We start from the raw sequence: 13662 nt of genomic DNA, 5'->3' as shown, positions 1-13662 counted from the left end.
ATGTCTCATATTTTCCAGAGCTGACAAGATCTCACCAAGAAGTAGTCGCTGCACTGTAAGACTCTTACCTTTCACTCAGAAGACTCTCATGTTGGAGTCTTAGGTAAGTGGGCTTGCTTGAACTAGTTATCTCAGTTGGTTAGACCACAGGGCACCAAGGACAGTCAGCCACAGTCACGGACAAAATCATTCTGTTCCCAGCCATCTTTAAAACAGGTCATAAAGTGGCTGAGTGGCAACACAGATGGCCCAGGGCAGGTCATCAAGGGGACTGACGAGAGTTACCAGAACTGCCATTAACTGGAGCCACTTGTATCATGTTCATGAATGAAGTAAAAAATTCTAAGGGGTGCCTAGGTAGCTCAGTTGGTTGAACATCCGACTTCAGCCTAGGTCATGATCTCGTGGTTCAAAAGTTCAAGCCCCATGTCACGCTCTGTGCTGACAGCTCAGAGACTGGAGCCTGCTTCAGATTCTGTGTCTCCCTCTCTCTCCGCCCCTCCCCTGCTCACACTTTGTCTCTCTCTCTCAAAAATAAATAAAAACATAAAAAAAATTCTCTCTCTTCCCGTCCCTTCACTTCTTGATCTGTTATGTTGTAGACAGTGTAATGAATAGAGCACCTTCATAATAATGTATGTCCATATGGGAGGGGGTTGTTGTTACTAATCAGTCAACACTGACAACTTACAAAAAGTATTTCAACCTCTCAAAACTCTAGCCAAGTATGACATTGGAGATTCCTTTTACGGGGCTAAACTATTGGTGCATTACGATTCTTTCACATTTCACAGAAATAACAGAACAACTTTTATTTTGCCTTCCCCAATGCAGTTCTTGTATTTTGTTACTGTCTCTGCCATATGGTTAAAAAGGGTTACTCAGAGAACAACCAAATATTGTTATTTCAACACTATAGAAACTACTGAGTTTTGTTACTCCTTAATACCTTGTGTATCCCTCCAAAAAGAATGCTCAAAGACATTTTTAATTGGAAGACATTCACTACCTATTGTCTGAATTGTGTTGGCAACGTTTGAGTAGCACCTTGAAAAAAACTCATGACATACGTCAGCAGAAGTCCAGAAAAGGAAAGTAGAGATTTGTGGAAAGCGAAATATTACAGGACTCAAAGTGTGGTCAGAGGTGGGTCTTGTGCTATCAGGTATACTAAACAAAGCGCACTGGGAAAGGCAACGCATTTAGCAGTCTGCAAGGTAAATGGATGTTTGACACGGAGTGGGGAGAGAGAGGTGATGGGTTCCTTCAGTTCCCCTCACACATCTTCCACCTTCACTCTCCTTTTTTGAAGCCATGATAAAACCACAAGGATTCCCACTTTGCTCCCCTACTTTCCTCTGGCCTTCCTAACTCTTCTCTTACCCCACTTCTTCTCTCTCACTTTCCATTTTGCCCCTCTGTACATAATCTTTTGTTTTCAACTAAAGGTAATTTCATTGCAGCTGGAAAACAACCCATGCCTTCTTCTTCCCTTATTCCCGAGTCCAGGGACCTGGGTCCCTCCTGGGCTCCTTGTAGCTGGGACCTTCCCCCCTGAGCTCAGCAGCCCAAGCTGTGAGGATGATCTGTTTCGTGAGTCCTCCAGTAGGCTGGCCTCTCCATGACGCCAGTCTGCTCCTCTTCCCTCCCCCAGCCCCACGTCTCATCCCCAAAGAAACCTAAACTCCGTGGCCTCTGAAACTGTCTGTGCCTGGGTTCTCAAGGTCTCCGCCAGGATCCAAGATTTTTCTAACCAAAGTGGGGTTGAATCGGGGAAGACAGTACCTCTTTGCAGGCGTGAAGCTCCGGTCCCGCTGCCTGGGTCACCTGGAAGGCGGTCCCAACCCAGAGCAGCAGCCGCAGAAGCCGGAGTGTGCGCCGCTCAGTTCTTCCCCTGCGTCCGGAAGAGGGATGGAGGCTGCGCCCAGGCTCAGCCATAACGTTGTCCTGAGCGAGCGGCAGCAGCGGCTCAGGTGCTGCGGCTGCTGCTACTGCTGGCAGAAGGCGGAAAAAAAGGGGAGGGAGGTTCACAGGGGGAGGATGCAAGGGGCTGGGCTCGCTTCAGTCACCTCCCTGCGGCTACGCCGAGGCCGCCCATCCTTCCTCCTCCCTCCTTCCTCTTCTCCTCCTACCCACGTCGCCTTGGCAACCGCCTCCTCTTTCCCTCCGCGCGGGTGGGTCAGGGACCACGAGCTCCTCTGCCGCTCACCTGCCGGTCGCTATGGCAGCCGCCGCCGCTGGCGCGCGCCGCGTGGGAGGGCGCGCGCCCGGGGTCTGCAACCGGCCCAACAGGCGGGCACGGGGGGCGTGTAAAGAACGCAGTAGAAACATCCTCCAAGCCATCGCCACCAAATCCACCTTTTCCATTGCCCTTTTGTGCCATGGGCCTTTTATGAGCACCTCTAATTTTGCAGACGTGGCGTTCGACAAATACTTATTTAGCACCTCCTGTGTGTGGAGCGATAGAAGGAAGATTGAGACGCCATCTCACCTCCAGAAGTTACAGTTTGGAAGAGTGGCCCCGGTACGTGTTACCTACTGCAGCAGCCTCTTCTGGAGATCTTAACTTCCGTCCCACCAAATTCAGCGGTGCCTTTACAACCGGCTCTGTGAGAAGGCTTGAGACTGGCATAAACGGGTTTAAGCAAGGAGTGTTTGTGCAAGACACTTGGGCTCTTCCGTCTCCTGACATCCTCATTCTCTCATTGCTTTGAAAAATCCTTCTGTTAGATGCGAGGTAGAAGGAAATTCCTGGGTCATCTTTTAGGACTTCTTTCCCCAGATGAAGTCTTTTGCAGAAGTCCTGCACGCCAGGAGGCCGGCGTTTTTCAACTAAGCCTCCCGAATGCAAATTCAGGGCTCCCTGGTACACTCGGTGACACTTTCCCTCTGCGTTCCCAGGAGCTACCTCGCAAGGGGTCTCCCGCGCTGCACCGCCAGGTGGCGCCCTTCTCGAAGGGAACTCACCTCAGTCACAGACGGTGGGGCAGTTGCTCGGCAACCGAAACTGGGCGTTCCAAACAATTGGGACCCGGGATCCTCCGCGTGCGTTGTGTGCGGCTGCGCGGGCCCCCAGTCCTTCACACCAGCGCCTTTTTGCCATGCCTTTCACCCGAGACCCTTTCCAGCACCCTACGTTGGATAACGATGATTCCTACTTGGGAAAAGCCCGAGCTTCCAAGGTACTGTGGTTTCTTGCGCAGATTCCCACCAGGGTCGATGGCACTCTTCTTTCTGTTCGCCTAAGGGCAGAGATGGTTAACTTAAAGGATTCTGGTGAGGACACTGAGTCAAGTACCGGATAAGTTTGCTTTCTGCCTGCCTCCTTGGCCCCATATTCAGGTCTGCTAACGTTTCAGAGGTGCTTTTGAGGAGAGTGAAGTAGAGCTCTAGCCCAGAGGAACAAGGGGCTCTCGTTGCCCAAAGCAATGCTGTGTAATGTGGCTTAAACAGTCGCAGGTCCCGCCAAACCACCCTTTGCCCTGTTTGGAAAACTGTTCTCTGAAGAGACATGAGATATGGAATGGGAGAGAATCCTCTGGAAGCCACCAGGTCATGCCTTATACATCTGCCTTCACACCATCTCTGTCTTTTGGTTAATACTGGAGTGTGTGTGTGTGTGTGTGTGTGTGTGTCAGTGATTTGGGAATTTAGATGATCTTTTTTTTTTTTTCTGGCAGGGGTATTTGGGATGCTTGAAGTGGTGTGAAATACGGTGAATTAAATAGTAATTGTGGCTTAAATAACAGGATCAAAGAGCTTCCTTTGGTTTATTCAACATTTATCATTTATCATATGCCAGGCAATCTGCTCAACACTGAGGATATATAGATGAATTAGATATGGCTCCTGGTCTAGAGGAACTCTGGTAGAAAAGCTTACTGACAACCACAACAGCAAGAATGCCTGCACAATAGCACAGGTGTTATGACAGAGTTATATGTTGTGTATCAGGAGAACTGGGAGCTTAAAGGAAAGCTTCCCAGAGCAGGTGAGTTTTCACATCCAAATAGCTGGGCCAGGTGAGGGAGGAGGTGGAATGTGAGTTAGGAAGAAGGAAACAAGAACCAGATGTTCAGGGCAGAGGAGGCAGCGGGTGCCCATACATGGAAAGGAGAGAAAGAGTGGCCTGTTGGGGACCAGAGTCCAGAATGGCTGGAGCATCAATGTGAGATGGAGGAGGGGAGAGAGCAGGAGCCGGAGTGACCTTGTTGGACTGGATGTGCCGTGTACACCATGCTAGTGAGCTAGGATTCCATGCTGGAGGCACCGGGGCATCATGTCAGGATTTTAAGCACTACAATGACACAATCAATGGATGTTTCAGAAAACACAGTGACAGTGGGTTGGGTAGAATGGGAGTTAGGACAAGAGGAATCAGCAAGGAGGCAAGAGCCTCAGGAGGCAGCAGTCTCCAGGAGGAATAACGGATCTAAAGCAGGGGGTGGCAATATGGTGCAGATGTGAAAAAGATGCGAAGGGCAGGACTGATGAGACTTTGTGGCTGGATATGGATGGGCCCAAAAGAAGGGACAAGTCTAGGACAGCTCCTAGGTGTCTGAGGACTTAATTGATGCCATTACTGAATGAGGGATTCAGGGGAAGCAGGTTTGGGGAGAAAGATGTTCAGATAAGTTATGCAGATGTTGTTTTGTGGTGCCTGTAGGACTCTTAAGTGAACATGAATAGCAGGCAACATGCTTGAGAGTTCTAGGTTGAAGATGTATATCAGGAAATCAAAATAGCCATGTGGTGGTTGAAGCCATAGGAAGGAATGAGCTCATCCAGTGAATGTAAGAATACAAAAAAAAAAAAAACCCAAATAAAAACCTTAGAGAATGCACTAAGGGGCAGAGAAAGAGAAAATAGTGCTGACAAGGGAGCTAAGCAGTTAGGACTAAACTCAAGAGAAAAACAAGGAGGAACTGGACCCACAGAGCATGGAGAGAACATTTGAGGGAATCTGAATCATGGTTCTAGAAACTGCAGAGGTCAAATAAGATCAGGTCTGGAAAGGATCCTCCAATCCTAGCTAAAGATAAAGATCACTGGTCACTAGCAAGAGCAGCTTCAGTGCTAGCTTGAGAAAGAGGCCTGACTGCAGTGGCTAAAGAGGGGACGGAAATGGGGAGGAAGTGGAGATAGTAAATGTCAACTCTTGAAGTCTAGTTCTGCAGGGAAGGTGATAGAGTGGTAGTGAGACGGCGATAAAGGAACGAGAGAGAAGCTGAGTACAGGGGATGCTAGGATGGTGCAGGTCTCCCTGAAGCACAAGGCTAGGTTCAGGGGGAAAAGGTTATTCCTTTTTATTATTATTTTTGAAGTATAGTTGACATACAGTGTTATATTCATTTCAGGTGTACAACATAGCGATTTGACAATTCTATTCATTACTCAGTGCTCACCACAGTAAGTGTAGTCAACACCTGTCACCGTACAACATTATTACAATATTATTGACTATATTCCCTATGCTGTACTTTTCATTCCCGTGGCTTTTTTGTTTTATAACTGGAAGTTTGTATATCTTAATTTTTTCATCTATTTCACCCCTCTCTCTACCCACCTTCCTTCTGGCAACCTTTAGTGTGTTTCCTGCATTTATGGGTCTATTTCTGCTTTTGTTTTGTTTTGTTTTTCAGGTTCCACATATAAGTGAAATAATATGGTATTTGTCTCTCTTTGTCTGACTTCTTTCACTTAGCAGATACCCAGGCTCCATCCATGTTGTTGAAAACAGATTTTTCTTTTTTATGACTGAGTAATATGCCGTTGTGGGTGGATGGATAGATAGATAGATAGATAGATAGATAGATAGATAGATAGATAGATAGATAAAGAATAAAGATATAGGGGCACCTGAGTGGCTCAGTTGGTTAGGTGTCCGACTCTTGATTTCGGCTTAGGTCATGATCTTACAGTTGGCAGGATCGAGCCCCATGTTGGGCTCTGTGCTGACAGTGTGGAGCCTGCTTAGCATTTTCTCTCTGCCCCCCTCCACTTGCACTGTCTCTCTCTCTCAAAATAAATAAACATTAAAAAAGAATAAAGATATATAGATATCACATTTTCTTTATCCATTCATCTATTGATAGGCGCTTGGATTGCTTCCATGTCTTGGCTATTGTAAATAATGCTGCAGTAAACATAGTCCATATATCTTTTTTAATTAGTGTTTTCGTTTTCTTTGGGTAAGTACCCAGTAGTGGAATTATGGAATTGTATGGTATTTCTATTTTTAATTTTTTCAGGGACCTCCATACTGTTTTCCCCAGTGACTGCACCAATTTACATTCCCATCAACATTGCACAAGGGCTCCCTTTTCTCCACATCCTTGCCGACACTTGTTATTTCTTGTCTTTTTTTTTTCTGGTCTTTTTGATGCTAGCCATTCTGACTCGTGTGAGGTGATACTTCATTGTGGTTTTAATTTGCATTTTCCTGATGATTAGTGATGTTGAGCATCTTTTCGTGTGACCGTTGGCCATCTGTAGGTCCCCTTAGGAAAAATGTCTATTCAGGTCCTCTGCCCCCTTTTTAATCAGGTTTGTTTTGTTTTGTTTTGTTTTTTGGTGTTGAGTTGTATAAATTCTTTATATATTGTGCATATTAATTATCAGATATATTATTTGCAAATATCTTCTTCCATTCAGTAGGTTGTCTTTTCATTTTGTTGATGGCTTTCTTTGTGAACAAGCTTTTTATTTTGGTGTACTCCCAATTGTTTATTTTTCTTTTTGTTTCCCTTCCCTGAAGAGACATATCCATAAATATTTTGCTAAGGCTAATGTCCAAGAGATTATTGCATATGTTTTCCCTTAGGAACTTTATGGTTTCAGGTCTCACATTTAGGTCTTTAATCTATTTTCCTTTTGTTTTTGTGTATGATATAAGAAAGGGGCTTAGTTTCATTGTTCTGCATGTAGCTGTCCAGTTTTTTTCCCAGCATCATTTACCGAAAGAACTGTCTTTTCCCCATTGTATGTTCTTGCCTCCTTTGTCATAGATTAATTGACCATAAAAGCATGAGTTTATTTGGGGGCTTTCTATCCTATTCCATTGATCTATGTGTCTATTTTTGTGCCAGTACTATATTGGGTTTGTTTTTTTTTGGTTTTTTTTTAGTTTATTTATTTGTTTTAGTAATCTCTACACCCAGTGTGGGGCTTGAACTCATGACCCTGAGATCAAGAGTTTCATGCTCTTCCAACCAAGCCAGCAAGGCACCTAAAGTACTATATTGTTTTGATTACTATAGTTTTGTACATGTCTTGAAATCTGGGATTGTGGTACCTCCAGCTTTGTTCTTCTTTCTCAAGATTGCTTTGGCTATTCGAGGTCTTTTGTTCCATAAAATTTTAGGATTATTTGTTGTAGTTCTGTGAAAAATGTTATTGGTATTTTGATGGGGATTGCACTGAATCTTTAGCGTGCTCCGGGTAGTATGGACATTTTAACAATATTATTTCTTCCAATCCATGAGCATGGTATATCTTTCCATTTGTGTTGTTTTCAATTTCTTTCATCAATGTCTTAATAATTTTCAGAAAAGAGGTCTTTCACTGCCTTAGTTAAATTTATTCCTAGCTATAATATTATTTTTGGTGCAATTGTAAATGGAATTGTTTTCTTAATTTGTCTTTCTCCCACTTTGTTATTGGTGTATAGAAACAATGGATTTATGTATATTAATTTTGTATTCTGCAACTTTACTGAATTCATTTACTAGTTTCAATAATTTTTTGGTGGAATCTTTAGGATTTTCTATACATAGTATCATGTCACGTGCAAATAGTGACAGTTTTACTTCTTCCTTACCAATTGGGATGCATTTTATTCCTTTTTCTTATCTGATTTCTGTGGCTAAATCTTCTAATACTATGTTGAATAAAAATGGTGAGCACAGACATACTTATTTTGTTCCTGATCTTAGAGGAAAATCTTTGAATTTTTCACCATTAAAATTGATATATACCTTTATGATGTGGAGATACATTCCCTCTAAACCTACTTTGTTGAGATTTTTTTGTCATGAACAGATGGTGTATTTTGTCAAATGCTTTTTCTGCATCTATTAAGATAATCATATGGTTTTTATCCTTCCTCTTGTTAATGTGATGTAACATATTGATTGATTTGTGAATACTGAGCCCCCTTGCATTGCTGGAATAAATCCCACTTGGTCATGGTGAATGATCCTTTAAATGTATTATTGAATTTGTTTTGCTATATTTTGTTGAAGATTTTTGCATCTATGTTCATCAGGGATATTGGCTTGTATTTTTTTTTTCATTTGTAGTGTCTTTGATTTTAGCATCAGGGTAGTGCTGACCTTGTAGAATGAATTTGGAAGTTTTCCTTCCTCTTCTATTTTTTTGGAATAACTTGAGAAGAATGGGCATTAACTCTTCTTTATTTTCCTAAAATCTTTATTTTTGGGAGAGAGAGAGAAAGAGAGAGAGAGAGGTAGACAGAGAATCCAAATAAGGCTCCTTGCTGTCAGCACAGAGCCCAATGTGGGGCTTAAACTCATAAACTGTGAGATCATGACCTGAGGCAAAGTCAGATGCTTAACTGACCGAGCCATCCAGGTGCCCCAACTATTTTTTAAATGTTTGGTAGAATTCACTTGTGAGGCCATCTAGTCCTGCACTTTTGTTTGTTGGGACTTTTAAATTACCATTTCAATTTTGTTACTAGTAATTGGCCTGTTCAAATTTTCTATTTCTTCCTGATGTAGTTTTGGAAGATTCTGCATTTCTAGGAATTTATCCTTTTTTTCTAGATTGCCTAATTTGTTGGCATATAGTTTTTCATAATATTCTGTTGTAATTATTTCTGTTTCTGTGATGTTGGTTATTGTTTCTCCTCCTTCGTTTCTGATTTTATCTAAGTCCTCTCTTTTTTTTCTTTTTCTTGATGAGTCTAGCTAAAGGTTTATCAATTTTATGTTTCCCATGGTTTCATTGATCTTTTCGTGTATGTGTGTGTATGTTTTAGTCTGTATTTCATTTATCTTTGCTCTGATCTTCATTTTTCCTTCCTTATACTAACTTTGTTAGTTCTTTGTTAGGGTTTGTTTGTTCTTCTTTTTCTAGTTTCTTTAGATCGTTTGATTATTTTTCTTGTTTCTTGATGTAGGCCTGTATTGCTATAAACTTCCCTCTTACAACTGCTTTTGCTGAATCCCAAAGACTTCGGACAGACAGCTGTGTTTTCATTTTCTGTTTCTTGATTTCCTGATTTCTTAGTTGACCAATTGGTCATTTAGTAACATGTTTAGCCTCTGTGTGTTTGTGTTTCTTTCAGGGTTTTTTTCCCCCCCCCTTCTAATTGATTTCTAGTTTCAGCACTATCGTGGTCGGGAAAGTTGCTTGTTGTGATTTCAGTTTTCTTAAATTTGTTGAGACTACGGCGCCTGGGTGACTCAGTCAGTTAAGCTTCCAACTTCGGCTCAGGTCATGGTCTCACAGTTCGTGAGTTCAAGCCCCACATCAGGCTCCATGCTGACAGCTCAGAGCCTGGAGCCTGCTTCAGATTCTGTGTCTCCCTCTCTCTCTGCCCCTCCCCTGCTTGCACTCTGTCTCTCTCAAAAATAAAAAATAAAACATTAAAAAAAATTTTTTTTAATTTTTTTAATTAAAAAAATTTTTTTATTGAGACTTGTTTTGTGGCCTAATATGTGACCCGTCCTGGAGAATGCTCTATGTGCTCTCAAAAAGAATGTGTAATTCCGGTGCTTTGGATGGAATGTCCTGTATATATCTGTTGGGTCCATCTGATCTAATATGTCATTCAAAAACATCATTTCCTTGTTGGTTTTCTGTCTGGATGATCTATCCATTGATATAAGTGGGGTAAAGTCTCCTAGTGTTATTGTATTACTATCAATTTCTTGCTTTTTTTTTTTCAATTTCTTCCTTTATGTCTATTAAGATTTGCTTTATGTATTTAGGTGCTTCTGTGTTTGGTACATAGGTAATTGTAATTGTTATATCCTGTTGTTGGATTGATCCTCTATCACTATGTAATGCCCTTATTTGACTCTTGATACAGTCTTTGTTTTAATGTTTGTTTCGTCTGATATAAGTATTGCTACCTGGCTTTTTTTTTCTTCCATTTGAGGGGAATATGTTTTTCCATTCATAAGGGTTATTCTTGAGTAAAAGGGACATCTCTTTCTTTGAGATGGAAGGACATTGGATGTGAGGATGGTATTCATGCTCAACAGTCTTGACTTTCTCAGTGAAAGACAGTCTCATCCACTGAATGAGGACATGATGAGACTTCTGTAGCTTTTGAAAAGTGGGAGGAAATCTGCCTATGCTTGCCTCATATATTTGTAGTTTTCTTGTTTCATTTGTCATCTTTTTTGCTGGTGGCACACTGCCTGGAACATAGTATTCAATTAATGTATAACTGACCTGAGTCACACAGCATTTTGCCATATATAGAGGGGAGGAGGGCTTCAACATTGGATAGGTTGAATTTGATTTCTACTAGGTTGGAGTTGTACTCACTAGAATTCAGTCATCATTCAAACAGTATTTCATTTTTGAATGCCATGTGTTAGGTTGCTGTTCTAGACACTAGGGATACAATATAGCTTTACATACAATGAAGAAAATCAGTTATGTGCTTTTCACATTCATGCTTATGCAGTTCTATTTAGAAGATTGACTAACCAGTGTACTTTTTCTTTGACATTTCTGCAGTCACAATAACCCTTCCCTGCTGATACTTTTCTCTTCCTGCTTAGACACTGCACTCTTCTGATTCTCCTGTCTCTGATTGCCTTAGTGTCCTTTCTCTTTCCTCTCCACCCGCCCCCCCCCCCCATTATAATATTATACAGTCATGAGCCCTTTTGGCCACACTCCTTTTGCAGGCTTCAGCTACTACTTCATGCGGACGACCATCAAACCTCTATTACGTGTTCTGAGCTCTCTAACTTGCACACTTCCCATTTTCTACCTGTTGACTGCAATCAGATGTCTTGCCTATTCTTCAAACTCAGGACATCTAAGCCTGAGCTCATCATCTTATCTCCTCTGCACTCTTTACCCCCTGTCCCACTTCACCCCTTTCCCTGTATTCCTGGCCTACTTCTGCCAGTTCTAAGATTGAAAACTTAGGAGCATCTAAAGTCTGGGAGTCTTGCCTCATATTGTTCCTCCCTTGGAAGATATCTGAGGTTCAGTTAAAATAGGATGGAATAAGGAGATGGTGTCACTGAAGCCATCACATCAGCAAGGCCTCCTGTAACCAGGTCCTGTGTGTGGTTTCTCTTTTGCAGAAACTGCCATATAAGAACCCAAATCACCTTGCTCAGCAACAGGAACCCTGGAGTCGGCTCAACTCAACTCCCACAATCACCTCCATGAGGCGGGAAGTTTATTTTTTTGATCCTGAGGTACCTAGTATTGAAATGCTATTTCTCTTTACATCCGCTTAAGACTCGTGACTATCATTTTTGGAAAGATAGTCTGTCCTTAACTGCATCACCATCTTTATTTTGTCCCCAATCCAAGATCCTACCAAATCCAAAACCAAATATTGATTTATCTGGCCCCTGGGAAGTTGGAAGGCTTCGGTTTTTTCTCCAGTTGATTATCTGGAGCAAGTTGTTTTCTTACCAGACTTCTCTTCTGATTGTAACCATAAATGAAGTAAGGCCCATTAGGCCCAACTAAAGGACAGTATAATTATTTCCATATCTCCAGTAAGAACTCACCCCTCCTTAGGCCTAACCATGACACAATTCTGTATTGACAAGAGTTAAGATGTCTTTGGTGTGTAAGGAGTTGGTGGGTCTCAGGCACAAAAAGGGTTTGCTCTGCTTTTGGGGAAAAGTAGAGTCCAGCAGAACTGACTAGAGTCGGGGTAGAGGTGGCAAGTTAACCCTGGGGGTGGGGCGTATTGACTTCCTCTGTAGATACCCAAGGATGACCTGGATTTCCGCTTAGCAGCCTTGTACAACCACCACACAGGGACATTCAAGAACAAAAATGAGACACTCTTACATCAGGAGACCACCCAGGATACCCATGGGTAAGTGGTGGAGGTGGAGCCTCTCCGTCCTAAGGACAATGCCATCCAGTCAAGTAAGGTAATGTGTTACCTGAGAAATAACAACGATAACCAAGAGGTACTCATTTGTATACAGATTTCTATATTTTTTACATCTGTATCTGTAATGCAATTTCTATATTTTTATTATCTAAAATGAATAGCGATCCTCCAGGATTGTTCTTATCTGTATAAACAAACAAAAGCTTCAGTTGATTCCACTGAAAAAGATAAAAAGGATCTTTGGCTGCATTATTTCTGAGGCTGCATGCAACTCTTTCCCTCCTCACCTTTCTCCTTCTGATTGATTTCACTCTCCCCTGTTCTTCCCCATACCATCTTCCAGAATCATCAAGACCCAATTCCCTGGAGAACCTTTACCCCCTCCTCTGCCACCTTCCATCACTTCCCAGGCTAACATCAGACACTGGATCAACCCTAAGAAGGAGTCTATCCACAGCATCCAGGGATCCATAGGTAAGGGTTAGAAGACTGGGGGGGCAGATGGGTGGTACAAGAGTTTTTTTAAAATGGACCTAGGAATCAGGGAGTTGAGGTGATTGGCCATTAGAGAACTTAAGGGATAACTTAGGATCCAGGAATAGCAGTGACTAAGTTGACATATATCAGGCTAAACCCAGGGGACATGCTGCCTATAAGCTAGGAAATGAGTTCAATTTTTCAGAGCCTTTAACTCAGCCTTAGGTCTAGAGAACAAAATTTCTAGCAAAGGGCAGAAACCTGGGAATGAAAGACCTCTAGCTATCTCCCATTAGTCCCCTATATGCCAGTTTCCCAGCTGTTACAAGACAGCTTGTTACTGCTCCACAGTACCCAGAAATGTATGGATGATTACAGGTTCCTAGAAAAGGCAAACAATTGAAATTCACAACCTACTCCCTCTTCTCTTTTCTCCACAGTGTCCCCTCATACTGCAGCCACCAATGGAGGCTACTCCCGAAAGAATGATGGTGGCTTCTTCTCTACCTAGTGTTGACAGGCCCCTGGACTAATTAATCATAGTGGAACGTCCTTTCGCCCACCTCCATTAAATAGATTTGTGCTGGATGAAGCTTGAAGTGTGTTGCCCAAGGACTAAAAGTTGACACTTGACTACTCTTAAAATATGGAAGTTTCCCAACTTCTAGAAGTTAGTCCTGTTGGACATATTTGCAATTTGGAGTCATTTTGCTGAGAAGATAAGGATTTAGAAGTCATTCCAAACATTGACGTATCCATTCAACATTCCTTGCGAACTTTTATATGTCAGGCACTGAGCTAAGTGTTGAGGAAACAAGAATGGACGTAGCCCATTTTCTTAATGAGCTCACACTGCCATAATTCTGGTAGTTCTATGTGGCATTAATGGTTATGATGAGGTCACACTTAACATACTTTGGACCAAGTGGATTTTGTCATCTACTGGACTCTACCTTGCCATGAGGGCTCGATCTGTCTGGTCCAGGCTCCTTGCCATTGCTCATTCTCTGACTCTGTGGTCTTCTTGCCTGGGAGTCAATTCCCTTCTTTGTCAATTTGTGCCGTGAAATACAGGCAGTTCTTCTAAACATGGTTCAATAATCTGGTGCTTG

General features: G+C 42.4%; 2 protein-coding genes across 5 annotated transcripts in view; one reads left to right on the top strand and one right to left on the bottom strand.

The window, feature by feature from the left end:
* ELAPOR1 (endosome-lysosome associated apoptosis and autophagy regulator 1) overlaps positions 1-2124 on the bottom strand; it is a 72756-nt gene extending 70632 nt beyond the window's left edge. For 2 of the 4 annotated variants that reach the window (XM_043575753.1, XM_043575756.1), the window contains exon 1: positions 1786-2124. In XM_043575753.1, coding sequence (XP_043431688.1) covers positions 1786-1938 — 153 coding nt within the window. In that variant the 5' untranslated portion in view covers positions 1939-2124. The remainder of the gene's footprint in view (positions 1-1785) is intronic. The other 2 variants (XM_043575754.1, XM_043575757.1) reach the window with 2 other exon arrangements.
* A 400-nt stretch (positions 2125-2524) lies between these two features.
* Positions 2525-13642, top strand: CFAP276 (cilia and flagella associated protein 276). Its single transcript, XM_043575759.1, has 5 exons — positions 2525-3182; positions 11298-11414; positions 11937-12052; positions 12417-12547; positions 12991-13642. Exons 1-5 carry the CDS (start codon positions 3102-3104, stop codon positions 13059-13061), a joined length of 516 nt encoding a protein of 171 aa, XP_043431694.1. The 5' UTR covers positions 2525-3101; the 3' UTR covers positions 13062-13642.
* Positions 13643-13662: the final 20 nt, after the last annotated feature.

The sequence above is a fragment of the Prionailurus bengalensis genome, chromosome C1 (genome assembly GCF_016509475.1).
Source record: "Prionailurus bengalensis isolate Pbe53 chromosome C1, Fcat_Pben_1.1_paternal_pri, whole genome shotgun sequence".
Taxonomy (NCBI): Eukaryota; Metazoa; Chordata; class Mammalia; order Carnivora; family Felidae; genus Prionailurus; species Prionailurus bengalensis.
Note: the sequence above shows the minus strand (reverse complement) of the source record. Positions and strands in the feature narration are given on the sequence as shown.

What these genes read in the sequence shown, in the direction of transcription:
- CFAP276 (XM_043575759.1), top strand. Translation starts at nt 3,102, where the DNA reads ATGCCTTTCACCCGAGACCCTTTCCAGCACCCTACGTTGGATAACGAT. An exon ending in GAAAAGCCCGAGCTTCCAAG is followed by an intron (nt 3,183 to 11,297) that starts GTACTGTGGTTT and finishes TCTCTTTTGCAG; the next exon opens with AAACTGCCATATAAGAACCC. An exon ending in CAGCATCCAGGGATCCATAG is followed by an intron (nt 12,548 to 12,990) that starts GTAAGGGTTAGA and finishes TTTTCTCCACAG; the next exon opens with TGTCCCCTCATACTGCAGCC.